We start from the raw sequence: 26,181 nt of genomic DNA, 5'->3' as shown, positions 1-26,181 counted from the left end.
GGCTTACGAATGTTTATCGGCAAAAATTAACGGGCAATTTGTTCGGGCGCATTGTCGACGGTAATTATTATTTTATCGACGGTCACGCGCGCACGACCGATCTCTTGTACCCCCTTATTATTTATTGGCCGGCGTTCCGTTTTGCAAACGCACTGTACGCTATTATCGAAAGAGCTCTCCGGCAGCGTTATGCAGTTTTGTGCATTAAAACTGACCGTGATATCACCGGCGCGTTTAATTTCACGTCATGCATTATAGCGTGTCAAATACGCTCGCGGAATAAGAAATTCAGATTGCATTAGCGATAACGCGACCGTCAAAATCGGTGGCCACACGAATTTGTCAATCTCCCGCCTGCGTCGAAAACACGTTGTTCTCTTTGACGAGCGATGTAACGAGGACACGGCACGGATTTTTTTTAATTTCGCGTACGTTGATGCGTAGAGCGCACGTTTATTGCCGCGAGAGGCAAACCCCTGTGTTTCTCGCTCGCGAAATTAGCGAAAGGAAGGAGAGCGGATTAATTTACGACGCTCGTTACGATCGATTCGTCGCGGATCGGCGATTTTTTTGCCGTAAAAATCGCGCGGTTCCTCGCGAGGGCAAAGGCTCACTCAGTCGAGAGATATCTTCAACCGCGCTATGCAGCCGTCGGTTTCGGCGAGCTGAGCTGGGCCGCGCTTTTTCGTAATTGGCTCGCTTTATGCCGAGCCATGCGCGGAACGAAAAATGTACGCGTATATTGTTTTCACGGCACGACGCGGCCGTTACGCACAAACACCGGCCGCCGCGGATTATCGAATGCGGGACGATCGCGAGCGTGTCGTTGCCGCGATTACATCGCGCGCATGAAAAACCCCCGGGTGCCCTGCGAAGGACAATTTTTCGCCAGGTCCGCGTTAATAAATAAGCACCTGCCTGTCGGCCTGGCGCGATCCGCGCTTTTATTTCGCCGAGAGTAAACGCGGACGTTGCGCGAGACGTTCGTGCGAGCGCATTTTGAGCTCCGTCCGGGCGACGCGCTTCCTGTATTTATTCGTTTGAAATTTGTCGTCCCCGCCGTAATGCGGCGTATTTGCCAGCCGCGAAGTGGTAATTAGATTTTTATAAATCGTATTCCGCGACAATTAAGCCGGTCGTACGGAAATGTTTACGATCGCGTTTCAGGCATATAATTATAGTAAATCTAGACACGGCCGGCGAACCCGAGGCAGAATCGCTTTAGTTTCTATAACGATATTTGCTGCGGCGCGGCAATTTTGGTATCGTTTTATCGGCAATGTAATATACAATTCGTGCACGCACATATATATTTTATAGAGAGCGAAATAGAGGAATACGGGCAGCAGGGAGAAGGAGAGAAATTGAGAAAGAGAGAGACCCGGTTCACGGATATGCGTTCGTGAATTGTGCTCACACATACACGCGCCCGTCCCACATCGGCTAATCTCGTATTTGCGCGATTAATTCTACGCGTTTAACGGAATCCCGTGTCTCGCTAATTACTCTGTCGCGAGCATTTCGCGCGCGCACTGACGATGCTGTTTTCGCGTTAATTATGGAATCCGTTGGCTAATGGATCGTGCGAATAAAAGGTAAATTTGGGTCTTGGCAGAAACCAACGTCGGAACTGTTTTCGCGTCACCCGGTTTTGCGTGAATAATTTTATTTCTTTTTACGGCCGAACGTTGCACGGGACGACCACAACGCCGCGCTATTATTTCGATCGTAACAAATTGCGGACCGGAAGCGAGTCAGCTGCGCTTCAATATATCGCGCGTCATGTGTAAGAGTGACGCGGATCGTTTGCGTACGACGAGTTTAAAGCCACGGTTAAGCCGTATGGGGCTTAGGTGCGTCTATTTTCTAGCAAGGTCCCTAAACCGGAGATTAAAGCCATCGCTCTGCGCGAGGGCGCTCCAAAAATCCAGGGATTACGTCTAGGCAGCAACGGCGACGGCGGATATGAATTAATTTCGACGTTAAGAGCTATCGCGTCTCTCATTTATAACAACGGCCCCTTTTTGCGCGTCGCCCTTGCGAATCCATGGGCATGTTCCACTTTATCGCAAAATAATTTATCATCATACGGTTGCAGAATGCAGGAAAAATTTCGAGCGGCACGTGAAATCGTGGATAAAACGTAATTTTTTATTTAAAATAATTGGCCACGTTTTGCAAGTTTAAATTTTCAGACAATAGGTTTCCGATGAAACGAAATAGACGTTCTTAGTTTTTAATTAATGAGAATTAAATGCAAGTAGATGTCGTAGATTAGGAAGACGTAGACAAAACGGTTTCGCTGCCGGAAAGTGTCGGCGCTTGCGGCGATCGTAACCGCGCGGCGCATTTCGGTGCAACCGGGATACGCGGGTTTGTTCGGCGTGTCGGGCTGCTTTTGGCGCTGACAATACCGCAATGCACAGGTTGGCCTAATAAAACTATGATCGCCGGATAAAACAGTGCAGTGCACGCTGGTAATTAGCGGTATACATAAATCATTGGCAGCGCGCCGCGTAAATGCACACGCACACGTGTACGCGCGTGCACGCCTATTACAAACTCACCCCCGTGCCGCGATGCCGCCTCCGGCAAAGCTACCCCTCCGCCACCGTCGGCCACAGTTCACCGAGTAAACGCATACACGTGTAACGGCCAACGCAAACGTTGTGACACTCGCCTCTTCGCTTCTCTTTCCTTCGCTCGCGAGAGTAATCTTTCATTCTGTTTCGTAGCTACATAGTCGCGCCGGTGGCTCGTCTCACCTGAGAATCGGGCCGTTTCGTTCAAGTAACGCGATTCCGTTTCCCCCGCGGTGTATTTCACTGATAATCGCGACGGTACGCCTATTACCGCTTGCCGCGTATCGTTTTGAAGCGCACGAATATGCTCGCGCCATCGATGACGTCCGCTTTCCGTTCCCGTCTCTCTCTCGAGGGCTCTGGGTGTGAGGGTGTGCGCGTTTGTCGGGGACTGGTATCGGACGCGCGAGGGGGCCCATCGGCGGGAGAGGAACGACCGGGGGACAGTCGGGAGTATCGAGAGGTGGCGGAGACCGAGGGGGACGGGAAGTGGCAGGTCTATCGCCATCGGAGCCGGGAATGCGAGTCTAGGTTATCCGGTGACAAAGCAGGTTCGACTCGCGCGCAACGAGGCCCTCTCGGCACGTCGGATTATCGCCATTGAAAATGGTGCAACCGAAACCCCACTGTTCGGATGCAGCCGCGCTTGAACGCGATACGTGCGCGCGGCGCGACGCAACCAAAACGGAAGCGAATTCCTTGTCGCGCCGACCGGGAATTTATTGTCGATCTCGCGGCACGAACGATTACGGTTTTGTTACCCGTGGTCGCGATCATCCTTTGTCGTTGGTCGTTAGAGTTTGACCCCTCCGCGATTTTTTCTCGCTTTTGTAATGCAGACGGAGGCGCGTCACGATAAACATAGTTTCAGGTAAAGCGTTAATTTATAAAAAGAAAAAAAAAAATTAAACTCGTCGTGAACGTCAACGTTGTTAATGTAGATAAAATAATTTAACGCGAGAGCCTTGCAAGTCTTACAATATTCGTCGCCAATGTGTCCCGTATTTTTCTCTGTACATTTCTATCCATTTATCTGTCGCGAAATTCCGGAAACAATCCTCTCACTAGTGCCGCGTCGATTGGTTCACCACGATCACTATCCTCGCGCACGATGGGTGCTCTTTATCGAGGATCCGGCGTCGAAACCGCAGGCTGAAAATCATCAACCCCGGCGGCACGCGGCTCGGCAAAACGAGACAATTCGCATGGTTCTTGCGGCTCCGATGCGCGAAACGGAGGGAGGTAAGGCGAGCCATCCCCCGGGGGGTTGTAGCTAAATTGGCGGCAGTATATTACCGGTCGGACCGGCGCATTTAATTTGAATATAATCGCGGAAGGAGATCTCTCAGGAGCTCGGGGGCACTCTCTGGCGCGGGACTGCGTGACGGTGACCGGAAGTGCTCCCGGGACACCGGAAACAAAATGGCCGCTTTCTCTCTCTCCTCAACCCGCTCTCGACCGCACCACCACCACCGCCTTGGCGCCGTCACCTTGTCCTATCGCACACGACGCCCACCTATACCGCTTACTTTATCCGGCTGCGAGAATGTCCGCTCCCTTTCTCGCCCCCCTCATCCTCGAGAATCGTAGGGCGAAATTAACTTTCTCATTGTCCTTATTCCAAGGATCTCGCGCGGGTTAGCTCCCGAATAATGGCAAGACTTGCGTGGAGACACGAGCCCGGAGGGCCGAGCGATAACCGCCGGTACAACGATAGCGTGTTTGTCGCGAGGCACGATGTTCCGATTTTTAACGTTTCCCGGGCATCGGTGCGCAAATATTAGTTTTCCCGTTATAATTATTATTAGGTGCCGTAATTAATTTTTTTTTTTTTTTTTTTTTTGGTTAAAGAAATTAGGTAGCTTGTCGCGAAATTTTATGATTAGCGGTATTGTTAATTAAATATTACCGCCGGACATTCGACGGGTAGGTACAGATAGCGATGCACGGATCGGGCGTGGTTTCGCGGGCGCACCACTATCGGAAAGTCAATAAATGGTGTCAATGTCGTAAGTTACGTATAACTGCTCACGCGCAGGTAAGGGAGCTCAGTGATTTAGGGAGTAATTGCGATGCCGAGCGATGATTCGCGTGGGAATGCAACAGGGCATGGTGTTCGATAAGCCTCGCGGAACAATAACAATTAAACCGGCTAACTCGTAATGCCAAAATACAATATAAGCACGAACAATGCTGCGCTCGGCCGGTTAGGGAAGACGAGCGGTCGTTCGACAATGCCTGCGCTTTTGTCAGACAAAGGGCGAGACTCGTGGAGCATCCTCGGGCAGAGATCGTAAGTCGAGGAAGAGCTTAAGCCGGTAGCGTCTTACTACGCCGCGGTCGTTTCAGAGCGCGCGAGGAGAGATCGTAGAATTTAATTAAAATCCACCCGGCCGCTTTCTTGAAACTTGACGTTTCAGAAAATGTTGCGGGGGCCGACGTGATTTACGAGCGCCGTTCGCTTTTTCATTACACAATAATTATCAATGCGTGATTATTGATACAATTATTTGACAAGCTAATAATGCATCGTGTATGTGTGCGCGCGCGCGCATATATCTCTCCCGCGTTGGTTATTAATTAATTATTGCGATGCATTAACTGTATTATGTTGATGACAATCGCGCTGCCAAAGCCGATTTTCGCCGTCCAAAAGTTTCGCCGCAAAACGCGGGCAAATTACCGGCTTATTTTCATCCGCGCGTGCGACGTATGTAATTTCTTCATCCATTTTGCTCGTCCAACATCTCGCGCACAAGTGACACGTTAAATTAATTGTAACTCCCGTGCCGCCGCCGACAAGAGCCGGCGGTCGCGAACGCAGCCGCGATAAATCTCGGATCTGCGCGATGCGCAAAGTGCGTCATCGGCTTTAAACAGCGTGCACGCACGAGAGATACCCGCCGCCGATGGGACGGTATAAATTTGATATTTTTTTATCTACGTGTTTCGATCGCCGTGAGATATTAGCCGAGAATCGCGCTGGGAAAACAGGTGGAAGAGTTCGCTCCGTTAATGCCGTTTATATGGGCTTTTATAATTTTATTAAGCACATGTCGATTTGGTCGCAACCTCTCCGACTATTGCCTGAGAAAACATCGTTGGCAACGGTATCGTCGCGAACGAAACGCGTTTACATTAGCAGAAGTAATTTCTGCGCCGCGGAAAAATATCAAGAGAAGTGCGGTTTAAGTTTTCCGCTGCTCACCAATTTACATCTCGTCGTGCACTTCGGCGCGGAATATATTGTGGAAATTTGAATTTTCCTACTTAATCAGCTCAGGCCGTAACTAGTTTCGCGAAGCATCGCGATAAAGGTTGGGCACCGGCGCGGACGGGATGTTTTCTAAATACCAGTCACCTACCTATTTTTTCTTCATTTAGCAATAAATAAATTGGAGCGATCGCCTGCGAGACGGCGGTATCAACGAAATTAGCATACAAATTGAAATTTTCACGTAATTATCATAGAATTATCGTACAAGTTTATCGTGGTGGGATATTATGACCGGCGCCGTACGTCAAGTTGTTGAATTAAATTTTCATAGCTGGACTCGCGCGCGGTTATCGCGAACGATTCGTCCGATTCAAGGGCTTTCATTACCGTCGCGTTTGCACGTCCGCTCGTCAATGAGTAATCCGCGCTTCCGTATCGCGCTACAAACTCAAGAGGGGAAAAAGAGAGAAAGAAACCGGTCTCGGCCCTTGCCGAGTTCTCGAGGCACGGCTTCCACCTCGCGAGAGCGTATGATTAAACAACTCAGGTGTTTTATGCTCGGCTCGTGGTGATCGCGTGACCCAACGGCCACATCCGTTTCCGCCTCCGCGTATGGTCAACCTCTTCGACCCCCGGGCACCGGTCCGCCTTAAGGGCGCGCGTTACCATCGACCGCGAAAGAAAGTATACTTCCCGCCGACGTATCTTTAAGCCGTAATCGGCTTCGCTCGATAGTCACGCGTCGGCGACGAGCTCTCCGCGACGAGAGCTGTTAAATTCTGCCTCGCAACGACCGGCACTCACCGCGACAGTAATTCGTTTCCGCGTTCGGTAAAGACGTCCGTTTCGAGAATGTATCGCGCGAGACCCTTTAAATCTGTATGAGACCTTCTTTTTTTACACAAATTATTGTCTTATAATTTAATATTTATTTTTATATTTTTTATTATACAATCATACATTTTTTATTATACCGTGAGGATTCTATTAATCCGCGGAGTAAACGTATGTCAAATTTGCTTCGACGTGCGCTTTCGATATTTAGGCCTCGTGTCTCGAATCAATTCAGACTAGACAGCCGTAGGGTGCAAGAAAGGTCGGGTAAATGTCGAGGAGTGACATTAAATGTCGAAATGCCACCGACCCTGGGAAGTAACGTGAAGAAAAAGTAAGAGCGATATATATTAAAAAAAGAGAAAAAAGAAAAAAAAAATACTGCAGGCGTGCAATTAAGTTGATTTAACTAAGATAATGAAATAGCTATTAGAAGATACATTATACACGAAAAGAGAGAAAGAGAATGCAATTATAATCGTTTAAATGGAGTTTAATCATTTCGGCGCTGGGAGCTAGCTTGCGGTCATTAAATTAAATAATTGCATTGTGTCCTTTTAAAAGAAAATATAAAAATTGAAAATTTATACATTTTATTTCCCGTATTACATGAGCGGCTTTTTATGAATTTAATTTAAATAAATAAAATATTAATATGTCGACATCTGAAAAGATTAATCTGGCTCCCTCCCTTTTGTTAACCTCCCCCCCCCCTCCCCTCGCCGAAGTTAATCAACACATACGTAAAACGAACGCTTTTGGTAACTAGCTGAGCCAAAGGGTTGTTGGCGCCGAATGGTTCAACTGTTTTGGACAACCAAAGACACGGGGGTATAATTAATTCGGCCATTCGGCTTTATCGCCGCGCTATTATGCTCGGACGTATCTCTCGCCGTGAATATTCGGTCTGCTCTCTCTCCCTCCGGATCCGCGAGTTTTCCGAGAAATTAGTCGGCATGATTTGCATCTGACGTGCACCTCGAGGCACCCACACGTCGCTCGCATAGTTCGCAACTCTGACTTTCCTGGCCCTCTTCCCTTCCTCCCTGTCTCTCTCTCTTTCTCTTTCTCTCTTCTCGCTCTTCTCTGTCTTCGCGAATGTCTCCGAATACCATCGCATCCACGTCGGAAGCGAGCTCTCGCGTCAATTATGCTCGTCAAGAGAGAATACGCCGGGCGGATTCTTCTCGCATTGATCCTCCTCGAAAGTTTCAAATTAGGGGAACGAGCCAAACGTTTACGTCGGCCGCAGTGCGGAACGCGGGCCGCTAATCGTGAAAACAGCAACCTCTAATTTTAACAAATGCACCCAGATGTTTGTATATTTAATTTAGAAAATGTTTTAAAGGTATTTCTCGACTAGTTTCGTAAGGCATTGATAAGGTGTTAGTAAAACTTTACGAAAACATTTTTTATTATTTTTTTATTTGAGAAACGTGACCACGTCGTTGCTCGTTTTGCGCGTAGATTAGAGTAGAAGCCGTTCTCTTCTCGTTTCGCATAAGCATAACGTGCTCTTCGAGCCTTCGCGCGCCGATTATCTCCATTTGGCAGATTCGCCGAGGCGTCTCGGCTCGAGTCCCGGCTTTCGAACGAGCCACGGCTTAACTCGGTTGTTGTGAATAAGTAAGCGAAGTGTTGCGAAGTGCTGCAGAAGTTAGGCAAACCCCCCGGGCGCGCGCGGCTGGGGTGGCTCGAATTAAATTGTTATACGGATGAGCTACCACGAGGAATACTCGAGCAAGCGACTTTGCCGTCGCCGACGTCGGCGCCGCCGGGTGTGAATGTTTAATTACCGGCTTTCATTATTGTTAATAAAATAATAGCGCCGCCGAAGGGGGTCCCGCGGAAGTGAGATCGCACTTCGCGATTCGCTTCCCAACGTGAATCGGAACTTGTCTCGTCGACGCGTTTCCCAGCGGTTCGCTGATTATTGAATACGGCTTCGATAATTTGGTACCGTTTTACTTTCCTCTAAAAATCTCAGCGAGAGATCCTCTTCGCGAGAAAGAAAATCGTCACGTCGCGATATTTGCTTTTTAAAATACCTATGGTTGCACTGTTGACAAGCGAAGCACTCCAAGTGATAAACGTTGGTCCTCGCGCGCATCACCATCTCGAAAGCTGGAATAACTTTGCTGCATGCCGCGCAGTGCCCGGTATTCCCGAAGAGTCTGTTAAAGTCAAAGAAAAAATATTTTAACATCGCTCCCTCGCGCGTTTCACAATTCTATATAATTTTTTTAATATTACATTAATTATTTAATATATTAATTATCTTAACTGGAGGAGTTTTTAAAAAATTGAGATATTTTTAACGGTGCAATTAAATGTAAAATATAACGCTTCGAAACATGTCAAGTCAGCCTGTCGTCACGACCCGGAAAAAGTCGCTCGTTCGATGACGAAAGTTTCGTGCGCGGCGGAAAGCAATAAGCTTACGGGCATCGCGAATATGCCGTCTTCAAATATTGGGCCATTAATAAAGGCCACAACGTTTCGACGGCGCGTGTTTCTACGGACACGCCACCTGCGCGCATTCCCTCGGGACTTCGTAATCTCAACACGGTTTATTTGCTCTCGCTCGTGTTTATATTGGACGCGGGTATATTCAATAAGAGAAATTCATCTGTAAAATTCGATTTGTTGCCGCCTGCTTGCCTTTATCTCGTCTCCCTTCCGCGGAAGCGTCTTTCGTCGATCGCTTCGTCAATCTATCCGTTTATCGACTCGTCAGCGCGAAAGCACGATACCGCCATCGAAAAATGTTTCCGAGGAACCGATCGATGGATTTAACATCCGTCGCTTACCGTAGGTAGTCTCTTTTGCAAAGGATGAGATTAGCCTTGGTGTAGAGTGTCGAGCCAACTTCGCCAAGCCTACAATCGCAGCATCCACACTTCAAGCAGTCTTCGTGCCAATACATGTCCAATGCTTTTAGGAGATATCTGTTTAAAAAGAGTCATTGTTATTTATTCCGAAATTACGGTTTTTATCGTATAATTAATTTTCTCTGAGCAGTTTTTGTATAATAATTTATAAATGAAATGCGCCCATCTCTTACTCTGCAATTACGTTCGTAATTATTATAAAGTTTCTCATTTTATTTAAATGTCAAGTTGTGAATTTCGGACGACGCAGTTGCTTTCTCGTTAGGAAAATTTATTTAACCCAGTTCTGTGTATTTAACAACCTCCGAGACGGACGTTAAACGAACCATCCCTACGATTAGCGTTCTTTTAGGGTGGAATGTGAACATACACGTGGCGTTGCGTCACGCAAACGAAGCGGAACACTTTACCTCTCCGTAATCGTCTTTCCGCAGCCCGCGCATTCCTGTTGAGTAGCCCCGTTCTTGCCAGGTTCGCTTTTGCTCCCATCCATAGTCATTTTATCGCCTGTAACATAGAAGAGAAATAGCTACTTAATTATCACCGTGGAAACTATGTCACGTTCTTCTTCTACAAAATAAATGCTCGACAAAAATTTAAGAGACATTAAAATTTTTAGATTTTATTTTATTTTTAATTATTTGTCTTTAGTAATATCGGTTTTGTTTCGACGATCGATTAAACATCGAATCGGTATTAATTATTTGCCGTGAAGGCTGTCGGTCTTTCGTTGATACTTTGATCCGGAAGTGCTGGATCTACTTTCGCCCGCAGCTACCCGCGATCGAATGAGTAATCGCATTCGCGTGCTTTTAACAAGTTTCACCGGCATCTGGCACTAGAATGTCGGCTTGTCTATGAGTAATTAGAGTTACGGCTTGAGAATTTAACGGCGCGGTTAGTGCCATCTGTGTCCACCCCGTTCGGCCCGTTCGGCCGTGTAGCCTTTCTCATCCCCCGCGAGTTCCTCCCGCATCGGAGCATCCCCCATCCCACGGTCTCTTTCTCGCGATGTGGTCAGAGTTTAGAATCGAATTAGTTTGACCCTCCCACTCCTACCTCTTCCTCCACTTATTGCGCGTTTAAGCACCACCGGCTCTGAAACAACCCAGCGACTCGGGTAGTCGACCGCTGTTCGTGCGCCGGATAAACATTAGGTATCCCTTCGAAGAGCCACGATGTCCCTTTAAGTACGTAGGAGTAACACGGACCGTAGGGCAAAAGGAACGGCGTATTCTTCCGTCGAATCGATGGAAGTTCGTAAATGTTACTTATGCTCGCGAGAACGCTCTTTAAAAGATGCGGTTGTCTTTAGCCGCGAACGCGAACGCTAGGCAAACAGCCGGACCGTCGGATTGTTTGATCCCGACGCGGTTAATATCGGCTGCGGGTCGGCCGTTTTCCTCGGGCGATGTCCACCGGGCGTCGCCAAGTTCGATCTCAGCCACCCGGTATATTTACGAGCTCGTACCCGCGCGGATGCTATGAGCGAAGTTTGTGCGGTTTCAATATGTCCTTCCCTTTTCTCCTCCCCGAACATGGACACAATATTACGCGGGTTAATATCTTCCGTGCGGTCGGGGACTTCGGGGCAAATATTAATACAATGCCTTTGATCCGTTAATTATTAACGGCGACGGGGATGAAAAATCTGTATCGCCTTGGCGGAACGCGAAAATTGCCGGGAACAAAAACCAGATGCCGGATGGTGCCCCCGTTTTCCGATGCGCTTCTAATTAAACGCCTTTGTGTCGCGGATAAGCGACGGGACCCGCATATATACAGAATGCACGTCGCACGTGTGCGCGGAGGCGCGCGTGTAACGCGCGTCCGTGTGCGAGCACGGGTTTTTGCTTTTTGCGTTTTTTTTTTTGTTTTAATTTTTCCCTTTTTTTTTCCTTTTTTTTCTTTACGTGATACAGACGCGACGGAGGTAGCACGCATCGGCGGGAAGTTTTCGTCGACGGTAACGAGAGACGCCTCCATGCACACCGAGGTTACAATCGTATACGTGGGGGCGAGTTAATTAATCGAGTTGAATCGATTACACGCTTTACCTCCGCCCGCGGGTTACCGATAAATTGAATACGTTATAAATAATAGTACGATTGTTATTCGCGGGCGTGCACACACCTACCCGAGGTAATGATTAATGGAATAACTAACTAGCGGGGTAAATTATGCAAACTATTAAATCCGCCCGCATATAAACTTTCCCACATAATAATCGCTAGGCGATATCGATTGGGGCGATATGTTAAATTTATGTTGCTCTTTCGGTGGACCTCGCCGCCGTAATTGGATCAGATTGAAAACAGTCGCGGTTCCTTTTCCTTTTTGCGACGCTCGCCGTAGCGTTCGCTCGAGTCCCGGACAGGTGCGTTTTGTCTCTCGCGTCTATGCAAATTTTGACGGAATTTTCGTAAGGACACGGCCGACCCGTTTCGGCTGTCGCGCCGCTAGACTTTCAGATGACGAAAGCGTTTCGCGAACGGAAGCGGCGAGAGTGTTTCCTTTGAAACTCAAAATCTCCCCCCTCCCCCTCGTACAAACTGCGATACTACAGAAATATTTGGAGTTACGTGCAATGGAATTTCACCGCAGAAATTCCTGTGGACGCCGACCTGGATTCCGCCGACGACCTCGAAAACCTTCGCCCGCCAAGCCAGGTCGGCGCTCAATTTCCACTTTGTATTTAACCGCGATTTTCATTGGTGCGGCGGGTGCGGTTTTCCCTCGGGTTTGCAAAGAACATCCGTCTCTTCGGGTTGATCTCGTTACCGTCGCAGCTTTGTTTCCGAATCAATCGCGTCTCTTCCCGAATTACGCTGAAGAAACCGCCTTCCCGCGAGAATGCGCGATCGGCCGTCGATTTTCGAGCGCCGGTTTTTACGATTAATTACACGGCCGAGATTACTGTCGCCGAGAAGCCAGTGGAGCACGGCGGAAACGGCTCCCTCAAACGTTACCGCGGAGGGTCCATAACGAGAGGTTTCCCTTCGAAAGCGGCTCGCATCGCTGACCGCCGGAACCGTTCATCAGGTACGTGATCGAATCATCCACGGACGCTGATCCTCAAAGCATCGATAATTCGATTAACCGCTACACGTTCGAGAACCGCTAACCTGTCGACGAGTCGGTGTACGTATCCTCCTTGACCAAGCCGTTGCCCGCCGCTATGCTCTCGGTGGTCATTATCGTCGCGATATTACGTAAGCGTCATGGGAATTGCCTGCCTCTTCATATCGATCACGAGAATACGGTTGTAAGAAGCGCGCAATTAAAAAAAAACCGTATAAAATTTTGACCGTTTATACACTTCAATTAAATCTCTTAACGGGAATCTTTAAACGATTTATGTTTGGACGCTATCAGGTTTTTAAATAAAAACGGAGTATAGCAAATTAAGGAAGAGTCACAGTAAAACTCGCAATACCATAAGAAACGCGTCTGTAAATTTAAGAATACGTATAATAGCCGGGTGGGGGCGATCTGCTTATCGACGCAGTCGAGCAGTCTCGATGCAACTCTCTCAAGGCTCCGCCCCTGCAGCATCCACGACACTCCCAGCGTGCCACCCCCGGATACCTTGAAGAAATAGAAAGTCTAAGTCGCGTTGCACCACGGTGCCTTGGAAACTTAACTCGCCAATATCCCCTTCGCCCTTTGTTCGATCAGTTTTCTGCAGTTTCCGAGTCAAGATGTACCGTCGACATCTTAATATTAAAAAAAAAAAAGCGACGATATCTTCTTTATTATTTTCTATCGATCCTGCTAAATTTCGTTTATTTCGAGTGACTGGACGTATCTCTGATAAATGTATCATTATCGTTCGTATCCGTCGTTTCATTTTCCTGTTCTCTGACCCACGGAGAAGAGGGGGAGGGAGAATCCCTTACGTCAGGAAGCGCTTACCAAAATTTTCATTCGTCTGGGGGCACGAGAGCGGCGCGGTCGCGCTTTTGTCTTTAATAATGCTTCTGCAGCGGCGTTATCTCTTACTTTTCGAGCGAGCGGGCGGCCGGGCGTGGGCGTCCGGAGAGTCGGTCCATTAATTAGGCGGGCCGCATTAAGCCGAGCATTAATATACTCCGCTGGCTGTTTTGTTTTATCCTGCAGGAAGGACGTAACCTACCCCGAAGGTTGGCGGCGGGGGCGGTCGTGTCGGGTAGAGACGAAGGGGGGGGTGGGAGGAATTATCCCGATGCGGGGGCAACCTGCTAATCCGACCTGCCACGCAACGCCAAGCCGCCGCCGCCGCCACCTTATCCCGAGGGGCTGTTTAAATTCCGTAAATCGCCCACGAGAGCGTCTCTCGGCTCCGGGTGCCGACGGTGCTTTGCTTCCGGTGAACGGCCGCCTTGAGAAATTAGGGAAATAAGATTCGGGCCGCGTGCCGTTAGTCACGCGCGGAACGCGATATGTCATCGGCAGAACCCTCTTCCCTCCGAGAAAGCTATCGGTTGGACGATGCCTCGCGACGCTCGTGCGCAATTAATCGTATATTATAAACAATTGACCGTATAATTATTGACACTTAAATGCAAATTAAAAATGATTGGTGGAATGCTTCGCGCAACGCTCGCTGTCGGTGGAAATAAATTTCAGAAAATTATTTATCCAGCGAAAAAGCGCTGACCGTTGTCCCCGTTGAATAATACGGCCACGAATTTTTGCGGAGAGGACCGCCGTCGTATTTTTCCAGACGATTACCGATGTGTTTCCGCACGCGTGTGTCTGTAACTATTGCAGCGAAAGGAATTCCCATATCGTCGCCCACTCGAAACCGTCGTTTTCATTGCCGCGATAACTTTCTCCGCCGCCACCGGCTCGTTACTTCGCATTTAATACGTTGGCGAAAACGCGCGATAGCGGTACAATACGTTGCGAAATCGGCTTAAGTTTATACTTGGATCGACTCGTCGGGCGCGAGGAGTAAGAGCCCCTGGTATAACGACGTAATTTAACGTCCGAAAGGAATATTTCCCACGGAATAAATCTCGCGTAACAGCGCCAGTGAAATCCTCGTTTACCCGGCGTTCAACCCTTGCTAATGGGGGTAATTTAAGGGATGTTTTAAGCGCCCCCGGGTCACACGTGAGCCGCACAAAAAGTTCGCGTATTACGACCGTGGCCGCCGTAATCACGCATTAGCATTCCGAACGCTCGGAGCCGCCATGATATTCCGGATACGCTGAGAACGGCGCACTTAAACTTCCGCTCCAAAAAGGGAGGCCGACTCGTGGCGTTAAAATTTTCTTCCGCGATACGCCGAAATTGCGCGTGGAAATTTAATTAATTCTTGACAATGCTCAATCTTTAAAGTCAATTTTTTATATATTTTTTTTTCTTTTTTGATAGCGTAACGCAAGGTACGCTGGAAGGTAGATATAGCGTTTGCTGGCGCCGATAGCAGCTAGCGAACGTAACTTTAGAGTCGTGTGCGTTGAGTTTCATATGTGCCGCATGTATGTACCGCGCCGGCCGGTTGCCGAAGACTGATTTCCCCCCGTTCTCTCATTCTCTGCCTCTGTCACCTGGAGTTACGTACGCTAGCCGCTGTCGCCGCAGAAAAGCAGATTTATCTGCTTTTCGGTGTGCACATTATTGGAAATAAAGATACAAAATTTTTTTTTATTATTTCGAGAAAAAACAGTGTCTTATCTGAACAGTTTTCTTTAAAATGATATTGGATGATATAACGCGAATTGATAACTTACACGTTATTTACCTTTACGTGACTTATCTACGTCGTTCCGAATCTTTTCTTTACGTAAAGCGGATGTGTTATCGCGCTCCGATACTCGTCGTTTACTTTCTACAGTGCAAGAATCGCGAATGTCGCCCGAAATAACGTAATACTCGAACGAAAATTGTTTTCGCTCTTGTCGTAACGGCGCGCTTCCCTTAAGCCGTCATCGCGCGCGAAATCTCCTCTTTTCTCGACACCCCCGGCCACCGGGAAGAAAAGGTAGTACCGTGAAACGGGCCGTTTAACAAGCTCTTTCGCGCCGATAAACGCGCCCAACGCGTCTCCATTCTCTTTCCCCATTTCCCGCCTTCGCCCCCTCGCAGTTTGCCTTCTTGCTCGCCGCGCTCTCTTGCCAAACCACGGCTAATGAAATTCTGGTCAGGTCGCGGAATTCTTTCGTCAGGTGGTGATGCCACCTAACTCCCCGCTGCGTTGTCGGCTCTTGTATTTATCTTTTTTCCCCTTTTTTCTCCCATCTCTCTTCTGCCCACCCCCTCGCGGGTTTCTGTCTCTACGGCATGGGAGCTCGCAGTCTCCTGACAGCGGTACGGCGAGGACGGCGGACGAAAAGGGGGATTACGGGACGAAGGGGAGGCGACGGGGGTTGCGTGCGTCCTGGCGCGGAGGGTCGGTGGCTGAAATGGGGTGGTGTGCAGTCAGATTACGCTAAGCTATGCCCGTACGTGCTCGCATGGAAGTTCCACCCCTCACCGGGTTTGCCACCCGGCCTGGGAAAATGTATTTATTGTTGTTTGTCCAGCGTTCTGTATATAGCCGTCGGTGGTGCGAGCGAGACGGGACGAGGACCTGGGAGGGGACGGGGGGGGGACTCAGGACCTGCGGGGTTTTGCTCGAGGTTGAAAAAAAATTGCCCGGGGACGGCCACGACGACGCAGAGTATAAATTCCAGCGACGCTCGCACCTCCGCTCGCGCCGCTCCGGTCCATCCGCTCCCACGGAGCCGCTTTACTCCTTTTTGGGTTTTTCGATCCGCAAAGCGGACGCGTAAATAAACTGGATGACCACCCCGAAGAGATACCGACGCCCCGACGCGGAAGCGTCCGCGATAGAAGACCGCGTTGCGCAGTGCGAGACGTGTACGGTTGGGGAAAAAAAGAAAAAAAAAAAGAAACGATTCAGCGTTCTTTATTTTAATTTTATTTCGCATTTTACAATTTGTAATTATGGTATTTTGAATCAATGTAATATTTAGTAATAGTTATATTTTTTAATAATAATTATATATTTAATAATAACTAATATTTCGAAGCAACAAGAAAAAAAAATATAAAACAAATTAATTTTAATTTTTTATTTGCAATAATATGTAGACAAGAAAAGCTTTACGTTTTTTAGTACGTAAAATAAATGTACGTATAGGTAGTACGATCGCTGCTTCTCTCTAACGATAGCTTATTTTCCTAATAATGGGGACCGAAACCTATCACTGTCGTTCGTCTTTCGATTCGATTCTCTCGTGCCGATACGGCTGACCGTGGCGACGACAAAAGAGCCGTAACTACTCCGGAAACTTTTATCTTGCAGAATTAATGGACGGATTAAAGTATTTGCGGCGGGATGCGGGCTGATTGGGGTAAATCGTAGAGGGATTAGAACTTGATTGGCTAATTTGTAAGTGTCCCCAGCAGCCGGCGTCGACTTAACGATCGATCGGCCCTTCCTCCACATACGTGCTCGGTAATACGATACGGACGAGTCGCTCCTTTTAAGCGTAACAATTGCGAAACAAATAAATCGCATTCCGCGTACGCATGCAATATTAATTCGAGGCGCGTCGCTCGTTAATCGGCGCCAGAAATCGCGCATAGTTTCCGCGGCGCGCAATTTTGGTCGGAAACTGACACTCGAATCGTCCCAACACCCCCCTTGCAAAAGCACCGCGAGGCAACTTAATGTGTGGCCGGTGCAGGCGGCCGGCCGCTAGACTGATTTACATCGCGTCCCTTTACCGGACGCTGTAAGCACGCCCGACGGGAAGCTGCGGTCAGCTGAGAAACGTAGCCTGTGATCAGTCTCGTGCCGTTCTACATCGAGCGAAACCGACTGTAACTAATCTCGTCTCTCATTCGCTCGATATATGTTAGCGTATCTCTGCTTGTTACGGTCACTCGCACAACGTACGGGGAGCACTAATCGCCGAGTTAATTAAGGGAAACGCGGCAAAAGGAACGAGATCTTTGCGACGCGAGAAAGATTCTCCGTGAAAACAAAATCGATAGGTTTCTCTCTTTTCTTTTTTTTTTTTTTTTGTTCTTTTCGCGTTAACGTGCCTTCGGAGTAAAATGCGTTACAGTTGAAAAAATACGGCGCGACTCGCCGCGTAACTTAGGAGGGCGACTGAGGGAGAAAGAGGAAGGGAACGAAACCCTCGGCGCGGAGGATGCGTCGACGCATTAGTTTAACAACCAGACTCCCGTGTCGTTTGTGCCCGGCTGCTCTCGACCCTCGTTTCGCGTGGTTCTGATCGACGTTTCGAAATATTTTCCGACTGGTGGACGTCCAGACGCTCTGCGCTTCCTGTCTCCTTACAATTCCGCAGACAGGTTCCTACGGCGGAACACGGCCCGGGACAACACAAAACCGTACCGCGATGATGGACTCGCCTGAAGATAAGGGGGCATTCATGACGAAGACAAAACGTGGCGCTACCGCGTAGTTGTGCAGCGTCGCCAGAGCCCGTGTGTCCCTCCGCCCCTAACGGCGGCCGGTTTGCCGTTCGCGGGACAATAAACGAAAACTTTTATTATTAATGTTTCGCGGCAAGATAACGCGTGGCGATCCCGTCGTTGTAACAGAAACGCGCCGACGATTCTGTGGCCGCGTCCGCGTATCGCTCGCGCTGTTGCCGCCGGCGATTCTTCATCCGCGCGCTATCCTCCTCTCCCGTTCTTAACCTTCGGGCGATATCGCAGTCATTTGAATTCGCAGGTAACCGTTATACTGAAAGCAAATAACTGTAAGCGTAGGAATGCTAATTAAATCATTATTAAATTTATTCTTGCCGGGAGAAAGAGACAGAGATACATTCCTCGAATTGTTTGGCATTGCGGGGATAAATTCCGCGCTTTGTTCGAATTTTGGCGAAGGCGGCGGTCCGCGCGGCGCGGCGCACCGTGAGATTAACTCGGGGAGGCCCTTTCTAGTCGAGGCTCGGTCACAAGTAATTCATCCGAGGTGGTCTGTCCGCAGTAAGACGAAGGTCCGGACACTCGGGACATATTCTTGGTCGTTGCCCGTGAGTTAGGGCCCGCTCCAGAAATCGCGGCCGTTAACTGCTAACGTAAATAACGCAACAGCGGTTTACTCCTCGGTCAGAGGGATCTACGCTTCTCGAATAATCCTCCCACTTCCCGTTTGAGATGCATGACTCTATCGTTGCGAAACACGACGGTTTCGAATTATTACTCCTGACAAATTAATTTCTCTCAAACAACAGTATTAATTTAAATTAAGTGTACGGTATGTTTTATCGCGTAACATAAAAATATTGCGAGCGTTATCTAATTAACAACAATGGTAGAAGTACGAGTTATATTATTATAAACTGCTAAATAGAGCATAGTAGTCGTGGCACGGAAAATTTCAATTTATATACCGCTGAGAGTTAATGATATATATAAAAAAAAAAAGCTTGACCGATAGCGAGCCTTTTCTCTCTTACCTACGCCGTGCCATCGATCTTAGTCTCCATCGAATTATTGCGCGAAATCGAGTTTCGAATAAGTTGGTGGTAAGCGATCGACACGGAGGGCGAAGATTACCGGGATATCGAAAGCGAGGGGAAGAGGGAAGGAAAGGGAGCAGAACGTTAGCTATTCTTCGCGGTCGCTGTCTACGTGTTTCGACAGCGACCGGTTCGGACGTGGTCGCTCGCGAACGAGAACACTTAATCCGAGTGGTGCTCGATTAAACCGGTGACAGGGAACGTCAGGCCACTGCCGTGCACCGTGATATATCGCCGCTCGGAAGAAGAGTCCGTAAAAGTACGAAGGGCGAAGGGAGGAATTTATGTGCATCCACGGTCTTACGGGGAAAGCGACTGGTTCTACGGCGAACCCGGATTGGACTTGTTGATTCCGGAAAGAACGGTCTGAGATAACATTCGAATTACGGTAATTTAGGGAGAGGAAATTCTCTTAAAGTCGAATAACGTTAGGGCCCTCGAATTAAAATATGCTTTATTTTGACGCAGCGCTTTAATGATATTAAAGAAAGGAAAATAAAAAAATCAAAGTTATGCAGAGGCTCGGAATATAACGCCGATATTAATTAGCTGTTAATTATGCGGTCAACATTACTAATGGTTATTCGGTCAATCCGTCCATCTCTATCCAGCGTGAGGCAAAATACATCGCAGGCCGTAGGGTAGGGTAGGAGGATAGGCGAGAATAGAATAGCTAGGAGATAGTCTGCGAGCCAGCCGATAGCGGCAAATGACCATTGCTGACATCACATCGTAGTATACTCCCCGATAATTATGTACACGTTTACACGCGGCAGCCCAGCAGGCTGCTTGGTCAGCCTTTGCTTAGGATCTTGATGACCGGTCCTTTTGTTAGTCTCAGTAGGGACCGAATAGATACAAGAAATAAGCAGGGAGGTAAAGCGATATATCGCAGGGCGTAGGATAAAATTTCTTGCTAATTAACAAATTTTTTAATAATTAAAAAACAAAATAACACCCGAGTGGAATATGAAACCGCGTCGTTTACGCATTTCTTAAATAAAAAATTACTTATAAAAAAAAAGTTCTAAAATAAAATTCTTGTGTATGATAAAACTGCGGTTTCTGCCTTGCGTTGCTTCTTATCGACATTCTTATAGCGGAATATCACGTCCGGATGATGGAGGCTCTGCCGAGCGGATGAACTCGTCTCGGTATTCGAGAAAGTCGGGTCAGCGGAGTTATTGTTTTCGCGACGAACGCACATAAAATAATGGTACCTCGAAAGTGCGGCGGGACGCGCGGGAGACGGGAGAAAAAAAATATATCGCGCGTAATACGAGCGACAGCGCCATAGGGGTTCCGCACACTTCACGTATGGCGACCGAGGAATTATTGTCGACGGCCGCCGCGCATCGCGACGCGTATCTCTTAGCAACGGCGGGCAAAAGATACTCTCGTTCTCGAGGCACTTCGGATTTATCGCAAGTTTAACATTACACAGAAGTTGGAAACGGCGCGAGGGATTCTGCCGGATATTTATACGGTTTGAATGCACGCACGAGGATCACTCTAATGGTTTTATTATACTGATACCCGCGGGATTTCTTGGTGGACGCATTCGCACCCGCATGATTTCCGCGGCTTTTCGTTCCGAGGTATCGCAGACCTCCCCCGGTCGGGCAGGGCACGAGAAAGATGAGATATAAAAATTCCGCTACGGTTATATGCAGTGGCGGAAATGAGATGCCTTTGTCCTGACAAAATTTTAACTCGCGTTACCGAAATTTAATTTAATTAAAACAAATAATAGCAACTCAGCGTCGAAATAAGATATTCTCTTTTAGCGAAAAAGTCGCAGCTTATCGTCGAAAAAGATATATCGGTTCTACATTTCAATATACGACCCCAACGGCATTTATTCCCGCGTACTTCGGCGAACACCCTGTATGCCGCGAAGCGAACCGTGGCGGAGTGGATGATGGTTCCGAAATGTGGCTTCGACGCGCATCTTTTCTATCGGCGAGGACGATTTATCATCCCGAACGTTCCATAGGAATATTGAATACGACAAGATAATCTCTCGACACCCATCCCTCCCCCTCGCCGCCGCCCTTCGCGCCCGGAACGATCCCCGTTTTGCGGCGGAGTCGCTAACGGCCGTGCTTAATGTACCGCACCGGGCCGATAAGCTGTTATACCGTCGTGACGTGGCCTCCAGTTTTTGCCCCGCGGAGCGCAAACATCCCTTTCTTCGCCGTGACGCACGTGACAGTGACAGCATTCACTGTCAGCGCGTTATCGGCTGCGTCGCGGCTTAGCGGCACGCGAAAAGGGTTAAACGACCGTATCAAGTGACGCTTGCCCGATAAAATAATACCGGTAGCGTAGCCTAAGATTTAAACGCGAGTCAGCGATAGCGCGATAAGCGTGGAAATTTTTTTTTCTTTTTTTATCGAACCGATTCTTCCAGGACTGAACTTTTCAGTGTTGCCTCACGGTGTTTATCGAGCAGTTTGCGTCGTAGGATCGTGACGAACAAGTTTACATTAGCTCTTCCGAACGATAAGCCTGTCTATATTGAGGCAACATCCAGCTTCGTCGACGGCGTCGTTAGCTTTATCGCGCTGCGCTACTGTCAATGTTAGCTAGAACGCCAATCTTCGCAAACTTTTCGTAAACTTCCCTCATAATGTTCCTGCCAGCAGCAGTACTTAAATTTTTTCGCTCGATTGTTGAATATTTAGAAATTTATTTATAAATTACGCTCGTATTATACGAGTGTCTCCTTTCGCGGGTTGAAAATATTTGTTGAGGTTTGCAGAATTTGATTTCCTTTACAGGAAAGTGATACAAATGTCAAAAAATTACGCCGCGCAAACATTTGAAGGGCCGATAACATTGAGTATTTTCCGATGTGTTACATCTCTCTCGGCGCGCGTTACACGGGAAATATTTTCATAACATCCGTTTAATCTCCCATCAGAGCGTATTTTTCAAGTGCCGCGCGTTTGACAGAGATATTTTTAATTGATATCCCACTGTGGCGTGCGCGATCAAATTTACGAGTTATCAATACTGAAAACCGGATTTCGTATTTTCGTTAGTATCTGTATGTGTGTCCCGAAAGTAGAGACACGTGGGAACTTCAGAGATAAGTAGCCCGAGTAGCGTCAGTGAACGTTTCCTCGCGGGAGAACAGGCTCTCAGATATTACGAAACACGGCACGAACTTTCATCGCTATCGGTCCTATCTCTAACTATCTATAACTTTGCCGAGTTTCACGCTCAAAACTGAAGAAGAGCGAGAGAGGGAGAGAGAGAGAGAGAGAAAGATCGAGCGAAAGAGACGGGCGGAAAGGGTTTAGCAGCTTATCTCCCCGAATCACGCGGTCTCCCGATACGCTTTGGATGCTCTCGCCCGGTCAAGATGCTAATCGAGATCTCGCGGCTTAATTATGCGAAGTTCAGTCGACGGATCCGAGCAGTTATGCTAATCCGACCTTATTAATAAGGACTCTAGTTAGAGCACAGAACGGTAGCCCTAACCCTTCGTTAAGACCTTCGATCCCCTCCACCTATCTACATCCGCCGTTCTCGCGGCTCTGAGTCGCACCCTTTGAATACCCCGCCGTCGCCGGGATAAGCGAGATTTCTCATATAATCGTTTTATCCCTCCGTTTACTTTCGGGAACCTTCCACGATGTGCTTGGGAAAATCAGCGCGCTCCGTAACGCTCTTCGGATTAGCGACGGTACGGTCATTTATTAAGAACGGCTTACGTTTTTTCAAGTCGATGCATCTCCGTGCAAAATCTAACATTAAGTCGAAAACGGCCAGGATGTACATAACAAAATGCATTTATTTACGGGTATAAAACTCGAACCTATTTTATTTTATTATTTTTTTTTATATATTTTTTTTCTCTTTTTTGACTGTAGCGTCGCAATTTTACCACAATCAAATTGATCTACTGTAGATAGAACTTGAGGGTTTTTTTTTTTTTTTTTTTTACGATATTTAACGTATCTGCAATATGCTTCCGGGCCAAAGTTAACCGGCATCGCCGGCGCTACCATCCCCGCGAGTTAAACGACAGTACGTCAACTCTGAACAGCAAGATCAATGGCCACGCCTACCGTGGCCGCACGCGGTACAATGGGAAATCTAACGAGTCCAGTTAGGGAAAATAATAGTTGTCGTCGGCTACGCGCTCGCTTTGTCACTGGACCCGGGCGGACAAAGGCGCCGTCATCGTTTTTGACGGTGCGCCGTCGGCTTTGAATAACCAGGAGCGACACAGGTGTCACGACAAGTGGTTCGCTCTGACAGCCGGTTATCGGTTATCGGTTATCGGCTATCGAGAACTTTCGAACTTACTGGCCCTTGACAAGACGACGCGTCGAATTTTACCGTTGACGTGCCCGCGAATCGCGATCCCGCTCTCATTTTAGACCTGCGAGGGTTAATCATGATTCTCCGCGACGTGACGAGTTCTAAAACGCTAATCACGTATCATCTTCATCAATCACCGGAGCTCGACGAACAGATAACCGAGTAATAATCAACATTTCGATCGACGATTAACTCGCGTATTAAAAACGAAATAATATCTTAAAGAACGGAATACCTTGCGATATATCGCTTTATTTTTCTGAGGTGTCGGGTGGTTAAAAAATAATTCTGAATTCATAAAGAAGTGGAAGTTGTATTTCCAGAGGTCGTTAAATAATGACGAATATCGTAATTCATTATGCGCGGTATTGTCACAAGCGAAGGTACGGTCGAGTCGTAATCGAACGGACATAAGACGCTTCTGCAGTCAACGAGACGCGGGTCTGGTTCCACGACTGCCTGCGACGAGGAACGGATAGAAGGGTGGGTTTTGGTGGTTTACGGCGGAGCATGGAAACGTTGGAGGGACTAAGGGGTTGGGGTGGAGTTAGTTTCCGTGGCATTGACGTTCCACAATACAGCCCCGATGCCGTTGACACCCCTATTTGCAACGACCCCGACGCAATCTCTGCCGTCGCGCGAAACTGCGTCCCGAAAATGCGCCAAGGCGGATCTTATTCAGCTTCTTCCGGCCTCTTGGCGCGCTTCCGGGCGAGTCCGGAAGTCTCCGAAAAGAACCTCGCGGATCTCGTCTGCTGAAGCACAAATTTTTTTCTTTTTTTTTTTTAAACACGCGAGAAAGAAAAATCTTTGCTCTTTTCGTATTAGTTTTTTGTCCTGCTGCTTGTACAACAAATCGGGAAAAAATAGTAAGACTGATATTGGTTCTAAAAAATATGTTTTATAATTTTTTTAATTATCACAAAGTTAAGATTTTTTACATATTAATTTTTTTTATCTTTGCGTCTGAAAAGAGGAGTCGCGGTATTAATAATCGCGATCGGTGTACCACGAGCATTCGTGGATGCAGCCTGACGTATCTTAAAGCTACCTCTCGATCTATGATCGATCACATCTCCTTTGGAGATGCGCTAATGGGTTCGACAAGCGTTACGGTTGTTACTCCAATATCCTACCGTCAGCGGCAACGGGGCGCGAATTCGTCGCGTAAATTCTATTATCGTTCGGCTTATCGCGAGTATTCGTAGTACAATGGATAATATCGGCGCTTATACCATCCTGGAACGACCGTGAGCGTCGATCGGTGACGTCACTATCAGTTGTTTCCGCCTCACCAAGCACCACGCCGCACCATCCTGGCAAGATGGCGTCAGTTCACCGATGCGATTCGCTCGCATATGCATCGGAGATTTAGTGTTAAAAAATGGGGGCCGGCAAAGATTCGGCGAGCGCGTTCAACGTACGAGCGATTCGATCTACAAATTAAAATGCGCCGTTCGCTTCCGTGATTTTTCAATAAATATTTAAACAACACTTTAATAACAGGAAACGTAATATTTAACTATTAATTATGATACGAAATTACGCAACCAAGAGAGACAAAAAAAAATAAAATTACGATTTTATTGTATTTGAATCGCGATACTTTTCTAAGAGATTGATTTCCACGTTCATTTCGGGCGAGTTTATCAAGCGAATCCTATCAAATCGCGTACGCCGTCGGGGCATCATTAGCTCCATACAGCTGCTAAAGGACCATTAGCCCCGCGTCCATCTCTCAGCGCTCGTTTCGCGATCTTGCTTATCTCGGGCGGGCCACGGGCGCGCGGACCGTCAGGGATATTTTTGCCGGCGGTCTATCCGGGCGTTATCTTTCGCGCCGGTACGTACCGATAATGGTGGCAGTCATTCGCGGATGATACGCCGAGATAGCCCGGGCGATAGGCGAGGACGGAAAATGCGGCGGCGGCCGGCGGTCGAAATCCGGCTAATGGTTTCACTGAATCAAACCGGGCGGGCGGCGTTTAACGGGGCAAACAGACAGAAAATGGAGCGCGACCGCATATAAAGAGTCGATGATAACGAAATGATATATGGCGGCTGCGTTCCCGCTCGCTCACGCGTGCGAACGTATTTGCGGGGAAGCGAGAAGCCAAGCCGTACCCGGGTCCTGCCTTGTCCCGCTCGCACTCCGGAGGCCCTTTCGCCTCGGCGATACACCCTCTATATAATGCAACTTCCACCCCCTCCGCTTCGCTGCTTCTGGTGGTGATTGATCGGCGTGGAGATACCGGGCGATATTCACCGCGGGATTAAGTGAATGCGCGGCCACTTAATAACTCTTATATTATATAGCCCTTTCTCGAATAAATAAATGTTTGTGCTTTCACGGTGGCTCGGGTGGCATTAAACGAAAAATAACTGGGCCACGTCGCGATTCTGATGGTTCTTTGATTGTCTCGAAATTAGAAAAATTCGAGGGCCGTCTTGAAATGCGCCGATCTTTTTAAGTAAATAAATCTTATATTTTAAGCATCTCAATTAGCTCAAATACTGACTTATTAGAATCTGTAATAAGGCTAATGCGACGGTTGAAGTGGAAGTTACGCCGGTCCCGCGGGCGAAGGAAATTCGCGGAGAAGCTTAAGAATATATGTTTTCACTGTCGCGTCGCGCTTACCGAAGCGTTGCTTAATTATCTTCTCCAAGTAATGGCAGGATAATTCAATAGCGCCGTCTGATAATTATCGATTCCATTAGCTAAATGTACTATAAAAATCGTTCCTTCTGGCAGGGTTTAATCTGCGACACGGTCGCAAAAACACGCTAATTAGGTATGAAGTTTTCTCGGTAACGGCATATGC

At 48.0% G+C, this 26,181-nt stretch overlaps 1 protein-coding gene across 1 annotated transcript in view; it reads right to left on the bottom strand.

Moving 5' to 3' along the window:
- LOC139107507 (LIM domain only protein 3) overlaps nt 1–26,181 on the bottom strand; it is a 72,590-nt gene that overhangs the window by 23,601 nt on the left and 22,808 nt on the right. Inside the window, exons 2-4 of the mRNA XM_070665167.1 lie at nt 9,935–10,031; nt 9,444–9,581; nt 8,682–8,807 (exon numbers count right to left, since the gene is read on the bottom strand). Of these exons, the coding sequence (XP_070521268.1) occupies nt 8,682–8,807; nt 9,444–9,581; nt 9,935–10,023 (353 nt within the window). The 5' untranslated portion in view covers nt 10,024–10,031. The remainder of the gene's footprint in view (nt 1–8,681; nt 8,808–9,443; nt 9,582–9,934; nt 10,032–26,181) is intronic.

The sequence above is a fragment of the Cardiocondyla obscurior genome, linkage group LG13 (genome assembly GCF_019399895.1).
Source record: "Cardiocondyla obscurior isolate alpha-2009 linkage group LG13, Cobs3.1, whole genome shotgun sequence".
NCBI classification, from domain to species: domain Eukaryota; kingdom Metazoa; phylum Arthropoda; class Insecta; order Hymenoptera; family Formicidae; genus Cardiocondyla; species Cardiocondyla obscurior.
Note: the sequence above shows the minus strand (reverse complement) of the source record. Positions and strands in the feature narration are given on the sequence as shown.